The following is a 19,960-nucleotide window of genomic DNA, read 5'->3' as shown; positions in this document are numbered from 1 at the left end:
TCCAGAAGTCTCTTTCTTTTTCTCCCGCTTTGTCATTAGTTCCTCGCCCAAACGTCTCTAACGTCTCTAGAGCGGGACAGTGAACGTTTTAAACAAGATATCACTTAGCCCGGCTTGTTTAGAGGAAAAGATTTACTGGAATCAAAAGGGGAGAGTTCCATCATAATGATCTCAGAGGACTTATTTATTTTTTAAATCAACTTTGGGTAAAACGCAATAGCGTACATAGCGTCTACAGAAAATACCATTAAGGATTATATACAGGCTGTGATTTATGGACCAAGAGCCATTTGAAAGCATTTTAAAATGTATTTGCTACGGCTACATGACATCACTGTATTTGGCAAATTGCTCCTTCAGGAAGAACGGTGTGCATTCGGTCTCATATGGTACTCTGCCAATCATGAAAGTATTCACACCCTCTGTTCTCTGATTGTTTCCTGTCCCCTCACCTTGAAGCTCTCACCAATTAGAGCTACCAGCTTTCATGTTCCTGTCCGGTCAACTTAATTAGGTGTCTGTCACGTCAATAAAAATGAATAGAACATGAGTAACGACAGCTTCCATGCTAATTTGTCATCATTCTTATGAAAAAGGTCGAGATCATGGTTGTTAGGAGGCACAGAGGGCGGTTACACAGTCTTCTTGATTATTTACACTGCCCCATTCATTGATGGTATCATAATACGAGGCGAGTGCTGAACATGATAGTCTCAGTTGTCTGGCTTGGGAGATCAAATCTGTGTGTGTTTGATTAAATGCAGGATAGATGCCAGCCCTTACATAATCATTCTATCCTGAATCCAGTCATCAATCAGGTCTCCATCCTCACGGATTGGAATAGCATAAGATAGAAGACTGGACCCCGGTCATTATTCACCAAGTAACACGCCTGTGGCAAAGACTTAAATAGGAGTTGAAAGCTAAGCATACAGCTAAGTAAATTAGTGAGGGGGGGGACGTCATTGATGTTCATTGAAATTAAATATGCATCGCCGACACACATAAACGCACGCACGCACACACGCGCACACACACACACACACACACACAATTGCCTCTATAAAATGCAGTTGACAAGACAGAAACTGTCTTCCCAATTCCACAGGGACCAATGGCAGAGATAAAAAGTTGATGAGGCTGTCCTATTCCACAGAAGAGATACTTTCGGCAACTGTGGCAAATCGTTTTAACCAGATTTCCAAATGCATAAAGGATTCGTTCTGATCATGGAGCCTGGTGAGGCTATTTTGGCATGGGCTCGTCTAGACATAGATCTAATCTAATTGGACACATGGAGCCTGAACAACAACAGAAATAGAAGAAGAGCAACTAAACCACATCTGAGCCGGATGGGTGCATTTTCGGCCAACATTGTCTCTACATTGTCCCGGGGGTGTGGGTGGCTTGGAGGGTTTGTGAATGAGTGTAGGAGTACTCATTTTCGGCCAACATTGTCTCTACATTGTCCCGGGGGTGTGGGTGGCTTGGAGGGTTTGTGAATGAGTGTAGGATTACTCATTTTCGGCCAACATTGTCTCTACATTGTCCCGGGGGTGTGGGTGGCTTGGAGGGTTTGTGAATGAGTGTAGGAGTACTCATTTTCGGCCAACATTGTCTCTACATTGTCCCGGGGGTGTGGGTGGCTTGGAGGGTTTGTGAATGAGTGTAGGAGTACTCATTTTCGGCCAACATTGTCTCTACATTGTCCCGGGGGTGTGGGTGGCTTGGAGGGTTTGTGAATGAGTGTAGGAGTACTCATTTTCGGCCAACATTGTCTCTACATTGTCCCGGGGGTGTGGGTGGCTTGGAGGGTTTGTGAATGAGTGTAGGAGTACTCATTTTCGGCCAACATTGTCTCTACATTGTCCCGGGGGTGTGGGTGGCTTGGAGGGTTTGTGAATGAGTGTAGGAGTACTCCGCTGCTTACTTTCATGGTATTTCTGATAAGCTGATTGGATTTCTTTATGGGAGGGAAGGAGAAAAACATTTTATGGGTTCAAGGAAGCACCTGATCATAGGATGAATTGTGATTGCTAAAACTATGATGCAATTAGGACAATATAAATGCTCTCAAAGAAATACCAGAAATAGAAGTTCAAATAAATGCTCTCACTAAGAGCAATGAATGTCTCCTTCTCTGAGTTGTGTTATTGTAAGCGGTGACAATGGAAGATACTGACAACTGACACAAAGGCTTTGAAGGGAAATTACAGCACTCCCATTGAGTTCCCTGCCTTCCCCTGAACATGCTGGACACAAGAGGTTGCACAGCCGGACACAGACAGCCTCATCCGAGCGTGACTGTGCTCTACTTCCCAGAAACACCTTTTCTCCTTGTACCCTGATGGTGGAAACATGGACCGACACAGATGACCAACAGACCAGAGAGGATATCGCAGGGCTACAACATGCTGCTTGCTCCAAGCTCTGGGCCAACTCATTCCCTTTAATCTCTCTGAACACTCTCTCTGGCCTCCAACACAACCATATTTCTCAGTACTGAGTGATCCTTTAGTCTTCATGCAATATCCGTCTTTATATTTTTAAGTCATAAAAGCTCAAGGATTCTTGTATTGGAACATCTCTAAGGAACAAAAGTCCTCCCACATGTTTCATTGTTAGCGGGGTCACAGAAAGAAGATGACACAATATCATAAACCACCAACCTGGAGCACAGTAGGAACCACTAAGCAGGGCTTAGGGGTTAGCCTACGCACTAATTGCTTTTCATGTAGATTAATCCACTGTGGCTGTCCCTTGACCATCCATCAAGGTCAGAGTGGATAAAATGACCAACTCATTAACAATCACCCAGTATTTCCATGGTGGCTTGGGGGATGTACGTCTGTAGCCATTTTGAGAGATACGTTAACTGTGATTACATAGTACCTGTCTTGATTGCATCAAATCGTGAGAAGCTAGTTAAGCTAGCTAACTTTACCTAGCTAGGCTAATTGCATGCGCTTTCATATCCTACAGTCAGTGCTTGACAAGGACTGAAATAGGTGCTCATTTTGGGTGCTGGTACTGTTTATATTTAGATGCAGGAGCTCCACAATACTTCTGAGCTAAAGAGGAACAGGAGCTCAAGCAGTAGAACATTTGAGGTGCCGGTACTCAGCTCCGGCAAGCTCCTGCCCAAGTCAAGCACTGCCTACAGTTTAGAGGTTGACCGATTAATCGGAATTGACAGGTCTCAGGCACTCGGGTACAGGTGGATCTGTGAAGACCTAGAGCAGACAACCAACTTTTTGTCTCTGATAGTCTCTTCTTTTCTGGTGTGATTTATCCGTAAGCTTTCTGAGGTTCCACTGATGGCCTACTTTTGAGTCATTCATCACCAATACATTTCTGTCACAGAGGATGAAAGTTCTATTTCAATGGGCATGACATGTCTGTCATTAACCTCCTTCGATACGGGGCAGCATCACAGATTGGCCTCTCCAGATGTACCCAGACATGGTTCCGGACCCCTGACGGGAGCATTAGTATTGGCCACCCGCTGCCATGTGTCCACCACCAGCTGGGGCCAGCTGCCACCCTCCACCAAAGACCTGGCTAGTCTGCCAATCTGGACATTTGGGAATCATGGTGCGGTACAGAATAGGATACAGTTGAAGTCGGAAGTTTACATACACCTAAGCCAAATACATTTAAACTTAGTTTTATACAATTCCTGACATTTAATCCTATACAAATTCACTGTCCTAGGTCAGTTAGGATCACCACTTCATTTTCAGAATGTGAAATGTCAGAATAATAGTAGAGAGAAATATTTATTTCAGCTTATATTTCTTTCATCACATTCCCAATGGGTCAGAAGTTTACATACACTCAATTAGTATTTGGTAGCATTGCATTTAAATGGTTAAACTTGGGTCAAACATTTCGGGTAGCCTTCCCACATGTCACACCCTGACCTTAGAGATCCATTTCATGTCTCTTTTTTGGTTTGGTCAGGGTGTGAGTTGGGGTGGGCATTCTATGTTTTGTGTTCTATGTTTTCTATTTCTTTGTGTTTGGCCGGGTATTCTCAATCAGGGACAGCTGTTGTCTCTGATTGGGAACCATACTTAGGCACCCTTCTTCCCACCTGTGGGAGTGGGAAGTTGTCTTTGTTTGTAGCATTATAGCTCTTAGGCTTTGCAGTCATTGGTTTTGTTAGCGTCATCCGAAATAAAGTAATATGTATGCTCACCACACTGCGCTTTGGTCCTCCTCATTCAACGATCGTGACACCACAATATGTTGGGTGAATTTTGGCCCATTCCTCCTGACAGAGCTGGTGTAACTCAGTCAGGTTTGTAGGCCTCCTTGCTCACACACGCTTTTTCAGTTCTGCCCACACATTTTCTATTGGATTGAGGTCAGGGTTTGTGATGGCCACTCCAATACCTTGACTTTGTTGTCCTTAAGCCATTTTGCCACAACTTTGAAAGTATGCTTGGGGTCATTGTCCATTTGGAAGACCCATTTGCGACCAAGCTTTAACTTCCTGACTGATGTCTTGAGATGTTGCATAATATGTCCACATAATTGTCCTGCCTCATGATGCCATCTATTTTGTGAAGTACACCAATCCCTCCTGCAGCAAAGCACCCCCACAACATGATGCTGCCACCCCCGTGCTTCACGGTTGGGATTGTGTTCTTCGGCTTGCAAGCCTCCCCCTTTTTCATCCAAACATAACAATGGTCATTATGGCTAAACAGTTCCATTTGTTTTATCAGACCAGAGGACATTTCTCCTAAAAGTACGATCTTTGTCCCCATGTGCAGTTGCTGAGCGGCCTTTCAGGTTATGTCGATATAGGACTTGTTTTACTGTGGATATAGATACTTTTGTACCTGTTTCCTCCAGCATCTTCACAAGGTCCTTTGCTGTTGTTCTGGGATTGATTTGCACTTTTCGCACCAAAGTACGTTCATCTCTAGGAAACAGAATGAGTCTCCTTCCTGAGCGGTATGACGGCTGCGTGGTCCCATGGTGTTTATACTTGCATACTATTGCTTGTACAGATGAACATGGTACCTTCAGGCGTTTGAAAATTGCTCCCAAGGATGAAACAGACTTGCGGAGGTCTACAATTCTTTTTCTGAGGTCTTGGCTGATTACTTTTGATTTTCCCATGATGTCAAGCAAAGAGGCACTGAGTTTGAAGGTAGGCCATGAAATACATCAACAGGTACACCTCCAATTGACTCAAATTATGTCAATTAGCCTATCAGAAGCTTCTAAAGCTATGATATTATTTTCTTGGATTTTCCAAGCTGTTTAAAGGCACAGTCAACTTAGTGTATGTAAACATCTGACCCACTGGAATTGTGATACAGTGATAAGTGAAATAATCTCTGTAAACAATTGTTGGAAACATTACTTGTGTCATGCACAAAGTAGATGTCCTAACCGACTTGCCAAAACTATAGTTTGTAAACAAAAAATGTGGAGTGGTTGAAAAACAAGTTTTAATGACTCCAACCTAAGTGTATGTAAACTTCCGACTTCAACTGTACATGTTGTACACAAAACAAGAGGCAGACAGGCAGTCAAAAGTAGTAGTTTTCTTTTTCAGCAACTCTGGCTAGTGGCTACGATATGGCAGCAACTACAAAGATTAGCCTACATCATCACACAAAGCACAGATAGTTATTTACTCCAATATAATGGGACTGTGTCCTGCTTGTGCAACTGCAATATCCATAACAATAGAGAGAGGTTATAGCCTTCATAATGGCTTTGAATGTTCGTTCAACTCGCTGCAGGGTTTTAATTTCAGCTGTTCGTAAATATAAGGCAGAAATATGAGGCAGAGACAGGCTACATCATCATGAGTAAAGAGAAACATGAAGGGAGGTGGAGTGTGAGCAGCAGCTACAGATGTAGGATCTTAATTTGAGCCAATATGCTACAGCAGGAAAATAATCCTACAGAAACAGGAAATGTGAATTATTATGTGCATTATAATTAATGGACATTTTTGTAGGGGTTAATACATTTTAAGGGAAAATCAAGTCTGAAATTTCAAAGTGGAAATTAAAAGCCTTTTTAAACTTCAAAAACACGACAATTTTGAAGTTTCATGGGTGATTAAATTAAGATCCGGTACCTAGAAAAAATGAGTGCATAAAATGACACATGCGCAGAACGTGATCCAGATCTGTAGCTTTGAGAAAGAAGTTTTCAGAAAGAGGCTCTAACTCCTCTAGCTCCACAATGAAATATGGTGCATACCTGCCAGCTTAGTGGAGTCTGCCACTAGCATAGTCAGTATAGTCAGTTCAGCTTTCCCCATTGAGACCATGTCTGTGCCTCGATCTAGGTCGGGCAAAACTAAACATGGCGGTGTTTGCCTTAGCAATCTCACTGGAATAAAGACCTCCAATCCTGTCATTATTGAAAGAGATTGTGATAATATCTTACATCTGAAAATATAACTACTAAATGTTAGATCCCTCACTTCCAAGACAGTCATAGTCAATGAACTAATCACTGATCATAACCTTGATGTGATCGACCTGACTGAAACATGGCTGAAGCCTGATGAATTTACTCTGTTAAATGAGGCCTCTCCTGGTTACACTAGTGACCGCAAAGGCAGAGGTGTTTCTAGTTCAGCAGTGCGCAGCGACACGGCAGATGACTGCGTTTTTGTATTTTGAGCATCTTGTCATTAAATCTATGCAGCCTACTCAATCACTTTTTATAGCTACTGTTTTACAGGCCTCCTGGGCCATATACAGTGTACCTCACTGAGTTCCTGAATTCCAATTAGACCTTGTAGTCATGGCAGATAATATTCACATTTTTGGTGACTTCCAATATCCACATGGAAAGAGTGGCCTTTTATTGTCCCCAGCTCAAGGTGATTCTGTGTAATGATCATGCTGTTTAATCAGCTTCTTGATATGCCATACCTGTCAGGTGGATGGGTTATCTTGGCAAAGGAGAAATGCTCACTAACAGGGATGTAAACAAATGGTTGCACAAAATGTGAGAGAAATTAGCTTTTTGAGCGCATGGGAAAAAATGTTAACATTTTCTGCTTATATTTTTGTTCGGTGTAACTCCCTTGTATACAGAAAATACCCGAACCCTGAAGCAAACTTCCAGAAAATTGGAACAAAAATGGAGCTAGACCAAAATGGAAGTCTTCCGACTAGCTTGGAAAGACAGTACCGTGCAGTATTGAAGCGCCCTCACTGCTGCTCGATCAGCCTACTTTTCCAACCTAATTGAGGAGAATAAAAACGATCCTGTCACAGTGTCATACTGTCACAAAGCTAACTAAAAAGCAGCATTCCCCAAGAGAGGACGGTCTTCACTTAAGCAGTGATGAGTTCATGAACATTTTCGACAAAAAGATCATGATCATTAGAAAGCAAATTACAGACTCCTCTTTGAATCTGCATATTTCAGTTGTCCTGAGTCTGGACATAACTGCCAGGACAGGACCTAGGATCAATGGAGACACTCAAGTTTTTAAATCATGTATCTCTCTTCACATGTACCAAACTCACTAAAAATGGCAGTAATAAAGCCTCTCCTGAAAACGCCAAACCTTGACCAAGACATTTTTATAACAAATATGAACCTATTTGAATCTCCCATTCCTCTCAAAAATGTTAGAAAAAGCTGTTTGTTCTCTGACAAATCCATTGTAAGTTTTGGTGTCCTCAAGGTTCCATTTTAGGACCACTATTGTTTTCACTATATATTCTATCTCTTGGTGATGTCATTCGGATACACAATGTCAACTTTCCTGCTATGCGGACAACACACAGCTGTACATTTCAATGAAACATGGTGAAGCCCCAAAACTGCCTACCCTGGAAGCATGTGTTTCAGACCTAAGGAAGTGGATGGCAGGAAATGTTTTACTTTTAAACTCAGACAAAACAGAGATGCTAGTTCTTGGTTCCAAGAAACAAAGATATCTGCTGTTTGATCTGACAATTCATCTTGATGGTTGTACAGTCTCAAATAAAACTGTGAAGGACCTCGGCGTTACTCTGGACCCTGATCTCTCTTTTGACGAACATATAAAGTATATTTCAAGGGCAGCTTGATCATTTTGATAATTTTTCGACAAAAAGTTTCCGATTTTTGTAATGTTACAAAGATGAAAAACACATCTTTGTAACATTACAAAAATCTGAAACTTTTTGTCGTAAAATTATGCAGAAAAGCTAAACCATGCTTATGTCACTTCTAGATTAGACTACTGCAATGCTCTACTTTCCGGCTACCAGGATAAAGCACTAAATCAACTTCAGTTAGTGCTAAATAGAGCTGCTATAATCTTGGCTAGAACCCAAAAAACGTATAATGTTACTCCAGTGCTAGCCTCTCTACACTGGCTTCCTGTTAAGGCTAGGGATGATTTCAATGTTTTGCTGCTAACCTACAAATCATTACATGGACTTGCTTCTACCTATCTCTCCGATTTGATCCTGCCATACATACCTACACGTACGCTACAGTCACAAGACGCAGGCTTCCTTATTGTCTCTAGAATATAGAATTTATGGTATGGTCTGCCTATACATGTGAGAGAAGCAGACTCTGTCTCAGCCTTTAAGTCTTTATTGAAGACTCATCTCTTCAGTAGGTCCTATGATTGAGTGTAGTCTGGCCCAGGGATGCGAAGGTGAACGGCAAGGCACTGGAGTGACAAACCGCCTTTGCTGTCTCTGCCTGGCTCCCTTCTCTCCACTGGGATTCTCTGCCTCTGAAACTATTACGGCTGACTAGTGCTCTTCCATGCCATCCCTAGGAGGAGGGAGTCACGTCGTGCCAGGCTTTTTTCGCTATAGTCGACTTGAGTGGGTTGAGTCATTGTGATCTTCCTGTCCGGTCATTCGCCCCCTCGTGTTTGTGTGGTTGGTGGAGATCTTCGTGGCCTATACTCAGCCTTGTCTCAGGGTAGTAAGTTGGTGGTCTGTTGATATCCCTCTAGTGGTGTGGTGGGTGTGCTTTGGCAAAGTGGGTAGGGTTATATCATGCCCCCTTGTCCGGGGGCAACAGTGTCTCCCGACCCCCCTTGTCTCAGCCTACAGTATCTATGCTGTGTTTATTCTTTCAGTGAAATATGGAACCGTTACGTATTTTATTGAACGGTGGCAACCCTAAGTCTAAATATTGCTGTTACATTGCACAACCTTCAATGTTATGTCATAATTATGTAAAATTCTAGCAAATTAATTACGTTTTTTGTTAGGAAGAAATGGTCTTCACACAGTTCGCAATGAGCCAGGCAGCCCAAACTGCTGCATATACCCTGACTCTGCTTGCACTGAACGCAAGAGAAGTGACACAATTAATAGTTAATATTGCCTGCTAACATGGATTTCTTTGAACTAAATATGCAGGTTTAAAAATATATACTTGTGTATTGATTTTAAGAAAGGTATTGATGTTTATGGTTAGGTACAATGGTGCAACGAAGGTGCTTTTTTCACGAATGTGCTTTTGTTAAATCATCACCCGTTTGGCAAAGTAGGTTGTGATTCGATGATAAATTAACAGGCACTGCATTGACTATATGCAACGCAGGACAAGCTAGTTAAACTAGTAATATCATCAACCATTTGTCGTTAACTAGTGATTTATGTTAAGATTGATAGTTTTTTTTATAAGATAAGTTTAATGCTAGCTAGCAACTTACCTTGGCTCCTACTGCACTCGCATAACAGGTGGTCAGCCTGTCACGCAGTCTCCTTGTGGATTGCAATATAATCGGCGTCCAAAAATGATGATTACCGATTTGTTATGAAAACTTGAAATCGGCCCTAATTAATCAGTTTTGCCGATTAACCGGTCGACCTCTACATGAAAACGTTTTTTTTTTGTGGTATTATCTTAAGCAGACTGTGTTTGTCTGTTGTTGTGACTTAGATGAAGATCAAATTTGATGACCAATTTATGCAGCTACGGCATGGAAGCCCGACGAGCTAGCTGAGGCACCCCCGGTTCCATCGGCGACGGCACCCGGACCCAACATCACCAACCAAACCAAAAACTCCCTGATGCTTCCTTTAGTGGTGTCAGCATTCTGTGAGAATCGACGCTGGAGACAAGATGCAAGTACAGGGAGTGAACATTTAATAAACAACGGACATTAAACAGAGCAGGAACAGCGTCTGGACAGGGGAAAAATAACATCAATGCTGACACAGGGAACAAACTGAGGAGCAGACAGATATAGAAGGGGTAATCAACAAAGTAATGGAGTCCAGGTGAGTCCAATATTGCGCAGCTGCGCGTAATGATGGTAATAGGTGTGCGTAATGAAGGGCAGCCTGGCCCTCAGCCTGGCCCTCGAGCACCAGAGAGCGGGAGCGGGAGCAGATGTGATAGTAAAAGCACTTTGTGACATTTGCTGATGTAAAAAGGGCTTTATAAATACATTTGATTTGATTTCCAAATGGGCGGGTGAAGGTGAAAACTCTGTATTTGCAGCCATGGCCTACAAAGAAATACAGTCAAAAACTTGACCAACTTGAAGCTTGGCTTGAGTAAAATATCTGCCCGTACAGTCTTAGGCTTAGCACTGCCAAAAGATTCTTAAGTTGTTCAAAGTCCCAGTTATTGTTATTTGCGTAACTACACAGGCATGTCATACTACACACATTTTTTATAGTTCTGTCAGTGCCTAGACTGCATCATATGTCAAGTTCAATTTTGTTGCAGAATGTTACTCTTGTAAGCAATTACATTCCATTTGTACTTTACTGATCTTTAATATACATGAAAAGAGCATGGGCCTTTTGGGGAGTGTTATGTGCAGTCATGTCCCAACACATTTACAAATTCCCTTACTTGTGTCCCATTGAGAATTAGAACTAAAAGGAAGATTAAAAAAGAACAGGGGGGATACACCACCAATCCCCCCCGAGCAAAATACACCTTGATCAACAGTGTTGTTCACACAAGCCAGCTGGCCTTTATCTTAGTCACTTGGAGATTTGCATTCAGTGTCAGGACAACAGCCATCGATATACAGGACAGTTAAGAGACCACACACTAACAGGCAGCTGAAGAGAAGAAGAGGGGGAGAAATCAATGGCTCTCTACCAGCCACTCTACGGGGGCTCCTCTTGTTCTCCCCAATGGCCCCGGTGTGAGAAGCCCTCTTTCAGTTGCAAGACGGGCCACCCGGATCTGCCCTGTCATCCATTAAGCAGCCAGTGGTGGGCATCGAGGACCCGGCTGGCAGAACGCCAGGAAGACACCAGCAGAACCTGGTTGTTTGTGAGACAAACGAGGAGAAGGAGAATAGGTAGTGGGTAGAGATGGTGGGAGGGAGACAAGAAGAGGACGAACAGGGGGTGAGATTGGAGGAGTGAGAGGAGAATGGAAAAAATGATGAGAGGAAGAGAAATTAGAAAAGAAGAGAGAAAATTAGGTTGACGATGATGAGGGAGAGAAAAAGTTTAACAAATATATGGGACAAAAAGGAGAGGAGAAGAATGCATGTGAAAGTGTGGAATAAAGACAGCGAGAGTGAGCATGAAAAGGGGAAAGGTCTGGACAAAACTAATGACATTACAAGTGTGGTTGAAGCCTCAACTCCATCGCTCTCCTAGCTTGGGGGCACCGCTGAGGTGTCAAGAAGGGGAGCCTGGGAGCCAGAGCGTCGGAGCATTGCCATGACACTCCTGTGACGGTCGCAACACGCTGCGCTCTCACACATCCCCTCCAGTCTCGCAGCGTGAGAGCCTCCTGCTCCACGCCACCACTGCCTCTGGGACAAATTGGTGCTCGATCTAGCGTCACGCTTACAATGGTCCCCCCTTGCTGTGTCGCTGCGCACCGCTGAACACCATCGAACACCGTCGCCCTCTGCCAGCTTCTCCCCCACCCACACAAAACAAATCTCTCTTCTGACAGCATAATTCACGGGGGAGGCCTTGGGAAGACGGAGGATATGGAGGAGAACCAGTGTCCTGGGCTCCGCTATGGAGGCTTGGCTGGTCTGTACCACCACGTAACCATAGTCCTATTCAGCCATGGCCGGGGAGAGAGAGAGGGGCGACTCAGAGAATTCACTGTGGCCCCTGTGCAAACTTGAGTGAATGCCGTTGAGCCTAATACCAACTAATCTGGTCATCAAATACCCCTCCTGCCGCCGATTGTAAATCTGCTCTGCTTTTTACCAGCAACCCTGCTTGGATGGCTAAGAGGACCAGCGTGCCAAGCTGCTCTGGTAGGGTGTCCCGCAGCTTCCTCAGAGAAAGAGGGAGAGAAGGAGAAAGAAGAATGGGAGAAGGTAGGAGAGGAAATGAGAAGAACGAGTAGAGAGGCGCAGAAAGAACAAGGTTGATGTGGCATGGAGAAAAAGCTTTTTGTCTTCGTATCAAAGGAGCTGGGAAGCTGAGTTTCAATTACTGTTGGTAATAAGTGTGATTTTGCACAGTTAACAACAGCCATACTCAGACTAAAGTTGACAATGTTTGACTCACACACAGTCATTTGAGATTACGCAAATACACTCTATGCAACTAAACTATTGAGCTGTGTACTCTACAAGTGTAGTTTATTGTGTTCCTCAGTGTGATATCAGCAGCATGGGCAACATGAAGTTATGAACTGGCACACTGTCCTCATTATACCAGTAGGCCACATCTGAAACTGGATTAAGCATTGGACCAACAGCTTGTGACACACCCTTCTAAGGTGGACTTTCAAGAGGCAAAGGGGTATGGAATCTGGAACCCCACCAACCAACCATCTACCTGAATGACTGAGTGACAAACTATGACTGCCATCTGTCACAAGTCACGACCACCCTGCTCCAAAACAACAGGCACAGAGACTTCCTCATCCGAGAGAGAGCGGGGCACTGTGGATGATGCCCAGTGTAAATGCCCCATCTATAGCCCACCACATTGGGAAGACAGATGGTGCAGAGTCTAAGTTGCATTCATTCACTTTGTGTCTTTTTTCTGCCATCAATCCCTATGCTGCCTTCCCAACAAACGACCGCTTCCTTTGTCCTCCACGTTTCATCAAAGCGTCATTTAAAGCACTCTACTGAAAGGGGCAAAAAGAAGGGAGAAGAAGAGGGGAGTGGTGGCGGTGGGGTGCATGTGGTAAAGCATTCAGCATGTACCAACACATTTGATATCCCAGTTCACAAGGCCTGTCACAAAAGGCTTTTAGCTCTTAAGCAAACTAGCTTTTTTCAAGTCTTTGTCTAATGCCTCACCCAAAAGATTAAACCAAGCATATCAGTCTCCTCCTTGACACTTTTGCACTGTACGTGTGTGCCATATTGATGCTGAACTGCTAAGACCAACTGGGCGAATTACGAAAACCCTCCTTTCACTAAGTTCTGTGGGGATATGTAAATGATCAGTTTATTCAAACATTTGCCTGTATTGTCCTGTAACCAACGGTGGCTGTAACAGCAACCCCATTGATAGATCAATTTGAATTTGGTCAAAATGACAAATTAACTATAATTATAACTAATAAAATATGTGCAATTAAACGTTCTTATAACACATCAATAGCACATTATTTATAGGCTACCTACAGTACCGTAGGCTTCAAATGAAGTGTAACCAAAGGCTAACTGTTTGAACTTTTCAGGATAGCCTTAGTTGAATGTCAGGAGAGAAATACAGTTGTGGAATGTAACCCAAAACATTAGCCCTAAAACGCTGGTGGTTAATGGCTCTGCTGGGGTAGCAGAAGCACTAGTTTCCAGGCAGGTTGAGACTGTCATACCATTCATTTCAGTAGCACCTATCGACCAAATCACTACTAGCCCCCCTTTCCCCCAAAAAAATGCGTTTTACTTACTAGTAACATAGGTCGACAGCCGTGGCGAAACCACCCTTTTCATGCTTCACAGCTCCACTAACGTTATATTTACGGACCAAATAAATACCACACACCCGATGAATGGGAATGCACATTCGGGTGGGATTCTTTACACTTGGCCCCTTCATACACAACACAGAAACAATGTTGAATGTTTAACTTTCTTTGCGTAGCTACCCCAAAGTGATAGACTTTAGATGTTCCTCGGTGCTCTTTTGCACAACAAATATCGCTAACGCCAAATATCTATAAGCACACGACTGTCTTCTAATCAAAAGGCTTACAATACGTTGTGTATTTTCGAATTTAGTCAAGATCCTTATGAGATGTGAGATTATAATAAGACATTATAAAGGGGTAATTCATGATTATGACAAGTCTTACATTGCATTATAACCGCACTTCAATATGATGTAACACAGAGCCTACTTCTCCAAAGACGAACACCGATGTGCATAATCATTCGAAGATAATTGAAATAGACCGAAAGGTCGATTATTATCTTCAGGTTTATAAATCAAATCAGCAAAAATAATCCATAAACATAAAAAAACATAAACATAAAATTGAGGTGTACAAAGTAGGCTAGTGAAGCGAACCGAGTTCATTTGAACCTGAACTTCACGCGCATTGCATTCTCGGAGAGAAACAGGTAGGCTACCTTCACAGAATCAACAGTAACCATCAAGTGAAGAAAAAAAGGCTGTACAAAAATGATATAATAATAATGAACAATGAAAAAAACGAAATTAAATTCAAGCTCTTACCTAATTGACAGACGATCAAGAGCTGAGCGAGCAATAAGCCTCTTGAAACAGCCGTTTCCATATTTCACCAACCTCACAAATCTCGAAGAAGACACTTAAAATTCGAATGTATGCTTCTTGGGAAAGATAGTCCCGTGACGGTTTCACATTTGTTTCATGCTGTGAGTTGTTGTGTTGTCCGGTCCCGGTGTATCCTCACTCCTTTCTTTTCGGTATCTCCGGTGAGGTTGTTCGTCTCCTACTCCGAGATGAACGGTGAGCGCGAGGAGGGAAAGTGTATGAGAAGCGTGCGCCTCCCACAGAACATAATGCACGAGCTCTATTTAACCGAGTTGATAGGACATTTTTGTAAGGAAATAGCCTGCGTTCATTGATTTATTGATTTCATTACAAATAGTGATAATTCCATGTAACTCAGTTGCAACAGTCTTTTTGTAACTTTATTCTGAATATGTTTTTATTTAATTTTAACACAAACCATTAGGCTATTTGCATAGCCAGCAACAATGCTGGATTGTTTTTTATTGCCAAGGGCCATATCTATATCCCATACAGAAGTCTATATCAGTCTGCTAATACAGGACTAGTAAAGGCCGAGTGCACCACTTTATTGTGTTTGAGCGTTTACCAGGATTTGTAACTTGAGGCTGTTGATTATCTGTACAAATCAAAACATTATTTGTCACATGCGCCAAGTACAACAAGTGTAGACCTTACTGTGAAATGCTTATTTACAAGCCCTTAATCAACAGTGCAGTTCAAGAAGAGTTAAGAAAATATTTACCTAACACAATAATTACGAGACTATATACAGGGGGTACCGGGTCAGTGTGCAGGGTACAGGTAAATTGAGGAAATTTGTACATGTAGGTAGTGGTGAAGTGACTATGCATAGATAATAAACAGGAGTAGCAGAAGTGTACAGAACAAATGGGGGGGTCAACATAAATAGTCCAGTGGCCATTTGATTAATTGTTCAGCAGTCTTATGGCTTGGGGGTAGAAGCTGTTAAGGAGCCTTTAGGTCCTAGACTTGGCGCTCCGGTACCGCTTGCCGTGCGGTAGCAGAGAAAACAGTCTATGACTTGGGTGACTGGAGTCTCTGATAATTTTATGGGCTTTCCTCTGACACTGCCTATTATATAGGTCCTGGATGGCAGGAAGCTTGGCCCCAGTGATGTACTGGGCCGTACGCACTACCCTCTGTAGCGCCTTACGGTCAGATGCCAAGCAGTTGCCATACCAGGCAGTGATGCAACCGGTCAGGATGCTCTCGATGGTGCAGCTGTTTAACTTTTTGAGGATCTGGGGACCCATGCCAAATCTTTTTAATCTCCTGAAGGGGAAAAGGTTTTGTCTTGCCATCTTCACGACTGTCTTGGTGTGTTCGGACCATGATAGTTCGTTGGTGACGTGGACACCAAAGAACTTGAAACTCTTGACCAGCTCCACTACAGCCCTGTCGATGTTAATGGGGGCCTGTTCGGCCCTCCTTTTCCTGTAGTCCACGAACAGCTCCTTTGTCTTGCTCACATTGAGGGAGAGGTTGTTGTCCTGGCACCACACTGCCAGTTCTCTGACCTCCTCCCTATAGGCTGTCTCATCGTTGTCAGTGGTCAGGCCTACCACTGTTGTGTCATCAGCAAACTGAATGATGGTGTTGGAGTCGTGTTTGGCCACACAGTCGTGTGTGAACAGGGAGTACAGGAGGGGAATAAGTACACACCCCTGAGGGCCCCCAGTGTTGAGGATCAGCGTGGCAGACGTGTTGTTGCCTACCCTTACCACCTGAGGGCGGCCCGTCAGGAAGTCCAGGATCCAGTTGCAGAGGGAGGTGTTTAGTCCCAGGCTCCTTAGCTTAGTGATGAGCTTTGTGGGCACTATGGTGTTGAACGCTGAGCTGTAGTCAATGAACAGCATTCTCACATAGGTGTTAATTTTGTCCAGGTAGGAAAGGGCAGTGTGGAGTGCAATTGAGATTGTGTCATTTAAAAAAAAAAATGTTTACCTTTATTTAACCAGGTAGGCTATTTGAGAACAAGTTCTCATTTACAACTGGCCAAGTTGGCCAAGATAAAGTAAAGCAGTGTGACACAGACAACAACACAGAGATACACATGGAGTAAACAATAAACAAGCCAATAACACAATAAACAAGTCAATGACACAGTAGAAAAAAATAAAGTCTATATACAGTGTGTGCAAAAGGCATGAGGTAGGCAATAAATAGGCCATAGGAGCGAATAGTTACAATTTAGCAGATTAACACTGGAGTGATAAATGATCAGATGAACATGTACAGGTAGAGATATTGGTGTGCAAAAGAGCAGGAAAGTAAATAAAATAAAAACAGTATGGGGATGAGGTAGATAGATTGGGTGGGCTATTTACAGATGGACTAGGTACAGCTGCAGCGATCGGTTAGCTGCTCAGATAGCAGCTGTTGGGGGCGATATGCAAATTGGAGTGGGTCTCCTGGAGGATGCTGTTGATTGTAACGGCGTTCTTTGTTTGTTGAAATAGAGTCGGACCGAAATGCAGCGTGGTGGTTACTCATGTCTTTAATGAATGAAAAGTGACGATACATGAAATAACTTAATAAATACAAAACAACAAACGGAACGTGAAACCTAATACAGCCTATCTGGTGAAACTACACAGAGACAGGAACAATCACCCACCAACCTAATACAGCCTATCTGGTGAAACTACACAGAGACAGGAACAATCACCCACCAACCTAATACAGCCTATCTGGTGAAACTACACAGAGACAGGAACAATCACCCACCAACCTAATACAGCCTATCTGGTGAACACTACACAGAGACAGGAACAATCACCCACCAACCTAATACAGCCTATCTGGTGACACTACACAGAGACAGGAACAATCACCCACCAACCTAATACAGCCTATCTGGTGAAACTACACAGAGACAGGAACAATCACCCACCAACCTAATACAGCCTATCTGGTGAAACTACACAGAGACAGGAACAATCACCCACCAACCTAATACAGCCTATCTGGTGAAACTACACAGAGACAGGAACAATCACCCACCAACCTAATACAGCCTATCTGGTGAAACTACACAGAGACAGGAACAATCACCCACCAACCTAATACAGCCTATCTGGTGAAACTACACAGAGACAGGAACAATCACCCACCAACCTAATACAGCCTATCTGGTGAAACTACACAGAGACAGGAACAATCACCCACCAACCTAATACAGCCTATCTGGTGAAACTACACAGAGACAGGAACAATCACCCACCAACCTAATACAGCCTATCTGGTGAAACTACACAGAGACAGGAACAATCACCCACCAACCTAATACAGCCTATCTGGTGAACACTACACAGAGACAGGAACAATCACCCACCAACCTAATACAGCCTATCTGGTGAACACTACACAGAGACAGGAACAATCACCCACGAAAGACAAAGCGAAACTCAGGCTACCTAAATACGGTTCCCAATCAGAGGCAACGAGAATCACCTGACTGCTGATTGAGAACCGCCTCAGGCAGCCAAGCCTATACAACACCCCTAATCAGCCGCGATCCCAAATACTACAACCCAATACGAAATACAATAACATAAACCCCTGTCACACCCTGGCCTGACCAAATATATAACGAAAACACAAAATACAATGACCAAGGTGTGACATTGATGTGGGCCATGACCAGCCTACAAAAGGGTTAACCGGATAATACCTGTGGAATATTAAAAATACTTGCTTACATGTTTTTGTAATGGTCCCCATCAAACTCACAACACTAGTGCTGCAAGCACCATGCTCTACCAACAGAGCCACACCATCACATCTTCACAAACCACTTGATGGACTCAATGTACTCAATCAATTGCTGTATTGTGCATTATTTTTCTTTATGCCGATGGAAAGTCTACAGGTACAAACCTAGATGACCAGCCTATGTACAATACAGTAACGTACATTCACATTGAAGTGGTTTATAAAGATGGTCAATTAATTCAATTAATTCTGCTCAAAAAGTCGTTGTACTGTTGTTTTGTACTGCTGGGAAATAAAGGTCTTCACAACTTTATTCCTCAATTTGACCTTTTATTGTAAAAAATAAATGCAAACTTCATCATCCAAACATCACACGGAGCACAGCCAAACTCATTCCATAAACCAATCTAAATAACAGGTTGCCCTGACAAAAAAAATAAAAACATAGGACGCTAACTTAACAGCTAGACTTGTTTCCAATGTATCTCATCTCTGGTGAGCACACGGGAGAAACGTAATATTGTTTAGAAAAGAGATGTGTCAGGTAAGCTAACAGGAGCTAAATTCTTTAAGATGGCAGCCATGTTTGTTCATGTTTAACAAATGAAAACTCCCTAATTCCAGAATGCCATTCACTATAAAACAAAAATAAGTCAGATGGCTGCTCCCATATTTCTATGATGGGGGATTTAGCAATAAATGAGGGGAAGTTTATACGCTAAAACCAAATAAAACCCCTGGAAATGGGGTCTGAGCTGGCAACCATGAGGTACCATGCTTACAATCTGATTCCATGTTCAAATCTCCAAAACCCTCAGCATCCCTACTTCCCGTGGCTATGGCTACTTGTCAGGGCACCAGACTGAAGTGGAATGGTTGACTATGGGTTGTCAAACTCCACTTCTCAACATGAAACTGGCAATGTATTGGGAAACTTTAGGTTCACACGTATAGATTTATTCTGAGGAGCTAGCTATATGGCTGGTAAGAAAAGAAAAGCAAAGAGCAGCATGGAGCCAATACAAACCATAGGCTAAGTAACAGAGATGCTGGGGGAGGACTACTTTTTGTGAAGTGCCAATGACCTCTTGACTTAGAGGGGTGGGTTAAACTCTGGTGAAATGGAGACTAGCACATCACCAGTGACCCTGAAATCACAATTCAGTCAGGGAATGTGGGACAAGTGCATGTGGGTGTTGAGATGTGGGGTGGGGGTGATGGGGTGGGGGTCAAGGAGCATAAGTCGGGGCGGGTTACATATCTTCAAGCTTGCGTGTTTCAACAAAATGGCTGACACTCCCTCAATATTGAGGGGAAGGGAGGGGTGGTCCATCACAATTCATGTGACACTAAACTCTGAGTCCACTAGCTCACAGAGCCGGTTCACACATGTTTTAATAGATTAGGCCTAAGGGGTTTGAAACTAAACATACAGGCAAAATATTTTGGAAAGCACCAGATAAGACTTGCCAGACAGGTACTCTAAGTCTGGACACCATTTGTTTAAACAGGATTGAATGGCCATACAAATCCAGATTTCCCTCAAACAGATCATTACCATCATTCAATCAAGTGGATTTTATTGA

The 19,960-nt window shown here is 43.1% G+C and overlaps 1 protein-coding gene across 5 annotated transcripts in view; it reads right to left on the bottom strand.

The window, feature by feature from the left end:
- LOC109867726 (protein tyrosine phosphatase receptor type Z1) overlaps positions 1-14,896 on the bottom strand; it is a 67,156-nt gene extending 52,260 nt beyond the window's left edge. For 2 of the 5 annotated variants that reach the window (XM_031801894.1, XM_031801895.1), the window contains exon 1: positions 14,598-14,896. In XM_031801894.1, the coding sequence (XP_031657754.1) occupies positions 14,598-14,658 (61 nt within the window). In that variant the 5' untranslated portion in view covers positions 14,659-14,896. The remainder of the gene's footprint in view (positions 1-14,597) is intronic. The other 3 variants (XM_020456993.2, XM_031801897.1, XM_031801896.1) reach the window with 2 other exon arrangements.
- Between the last annotated feature and the right edge of the window lie 5,064 nt (positions 14,897-19,960).

Source organism: Oncorhynchus kisutch, linkage group LG22, assembly GCF_002021735.2.
Source record: "Oncorhynchus kisutch isolate 150728-3 linkage group LG22, Okis_V2, whole genome shotgun sequence".
In the NCBI taxonomy this organism is placed as follows: Eukaryota; Metazoa; Chordata; class Actinopteri; order Salmoniformes; family Salmonidae; genus Oncorhynchus; species Oncorhynchus kisutch.
The sequence above is the reverse complement of the archived record's forward strand: the minus strand, read 5'-3'. Positions and strand labels throughout refer to the sequence as shown.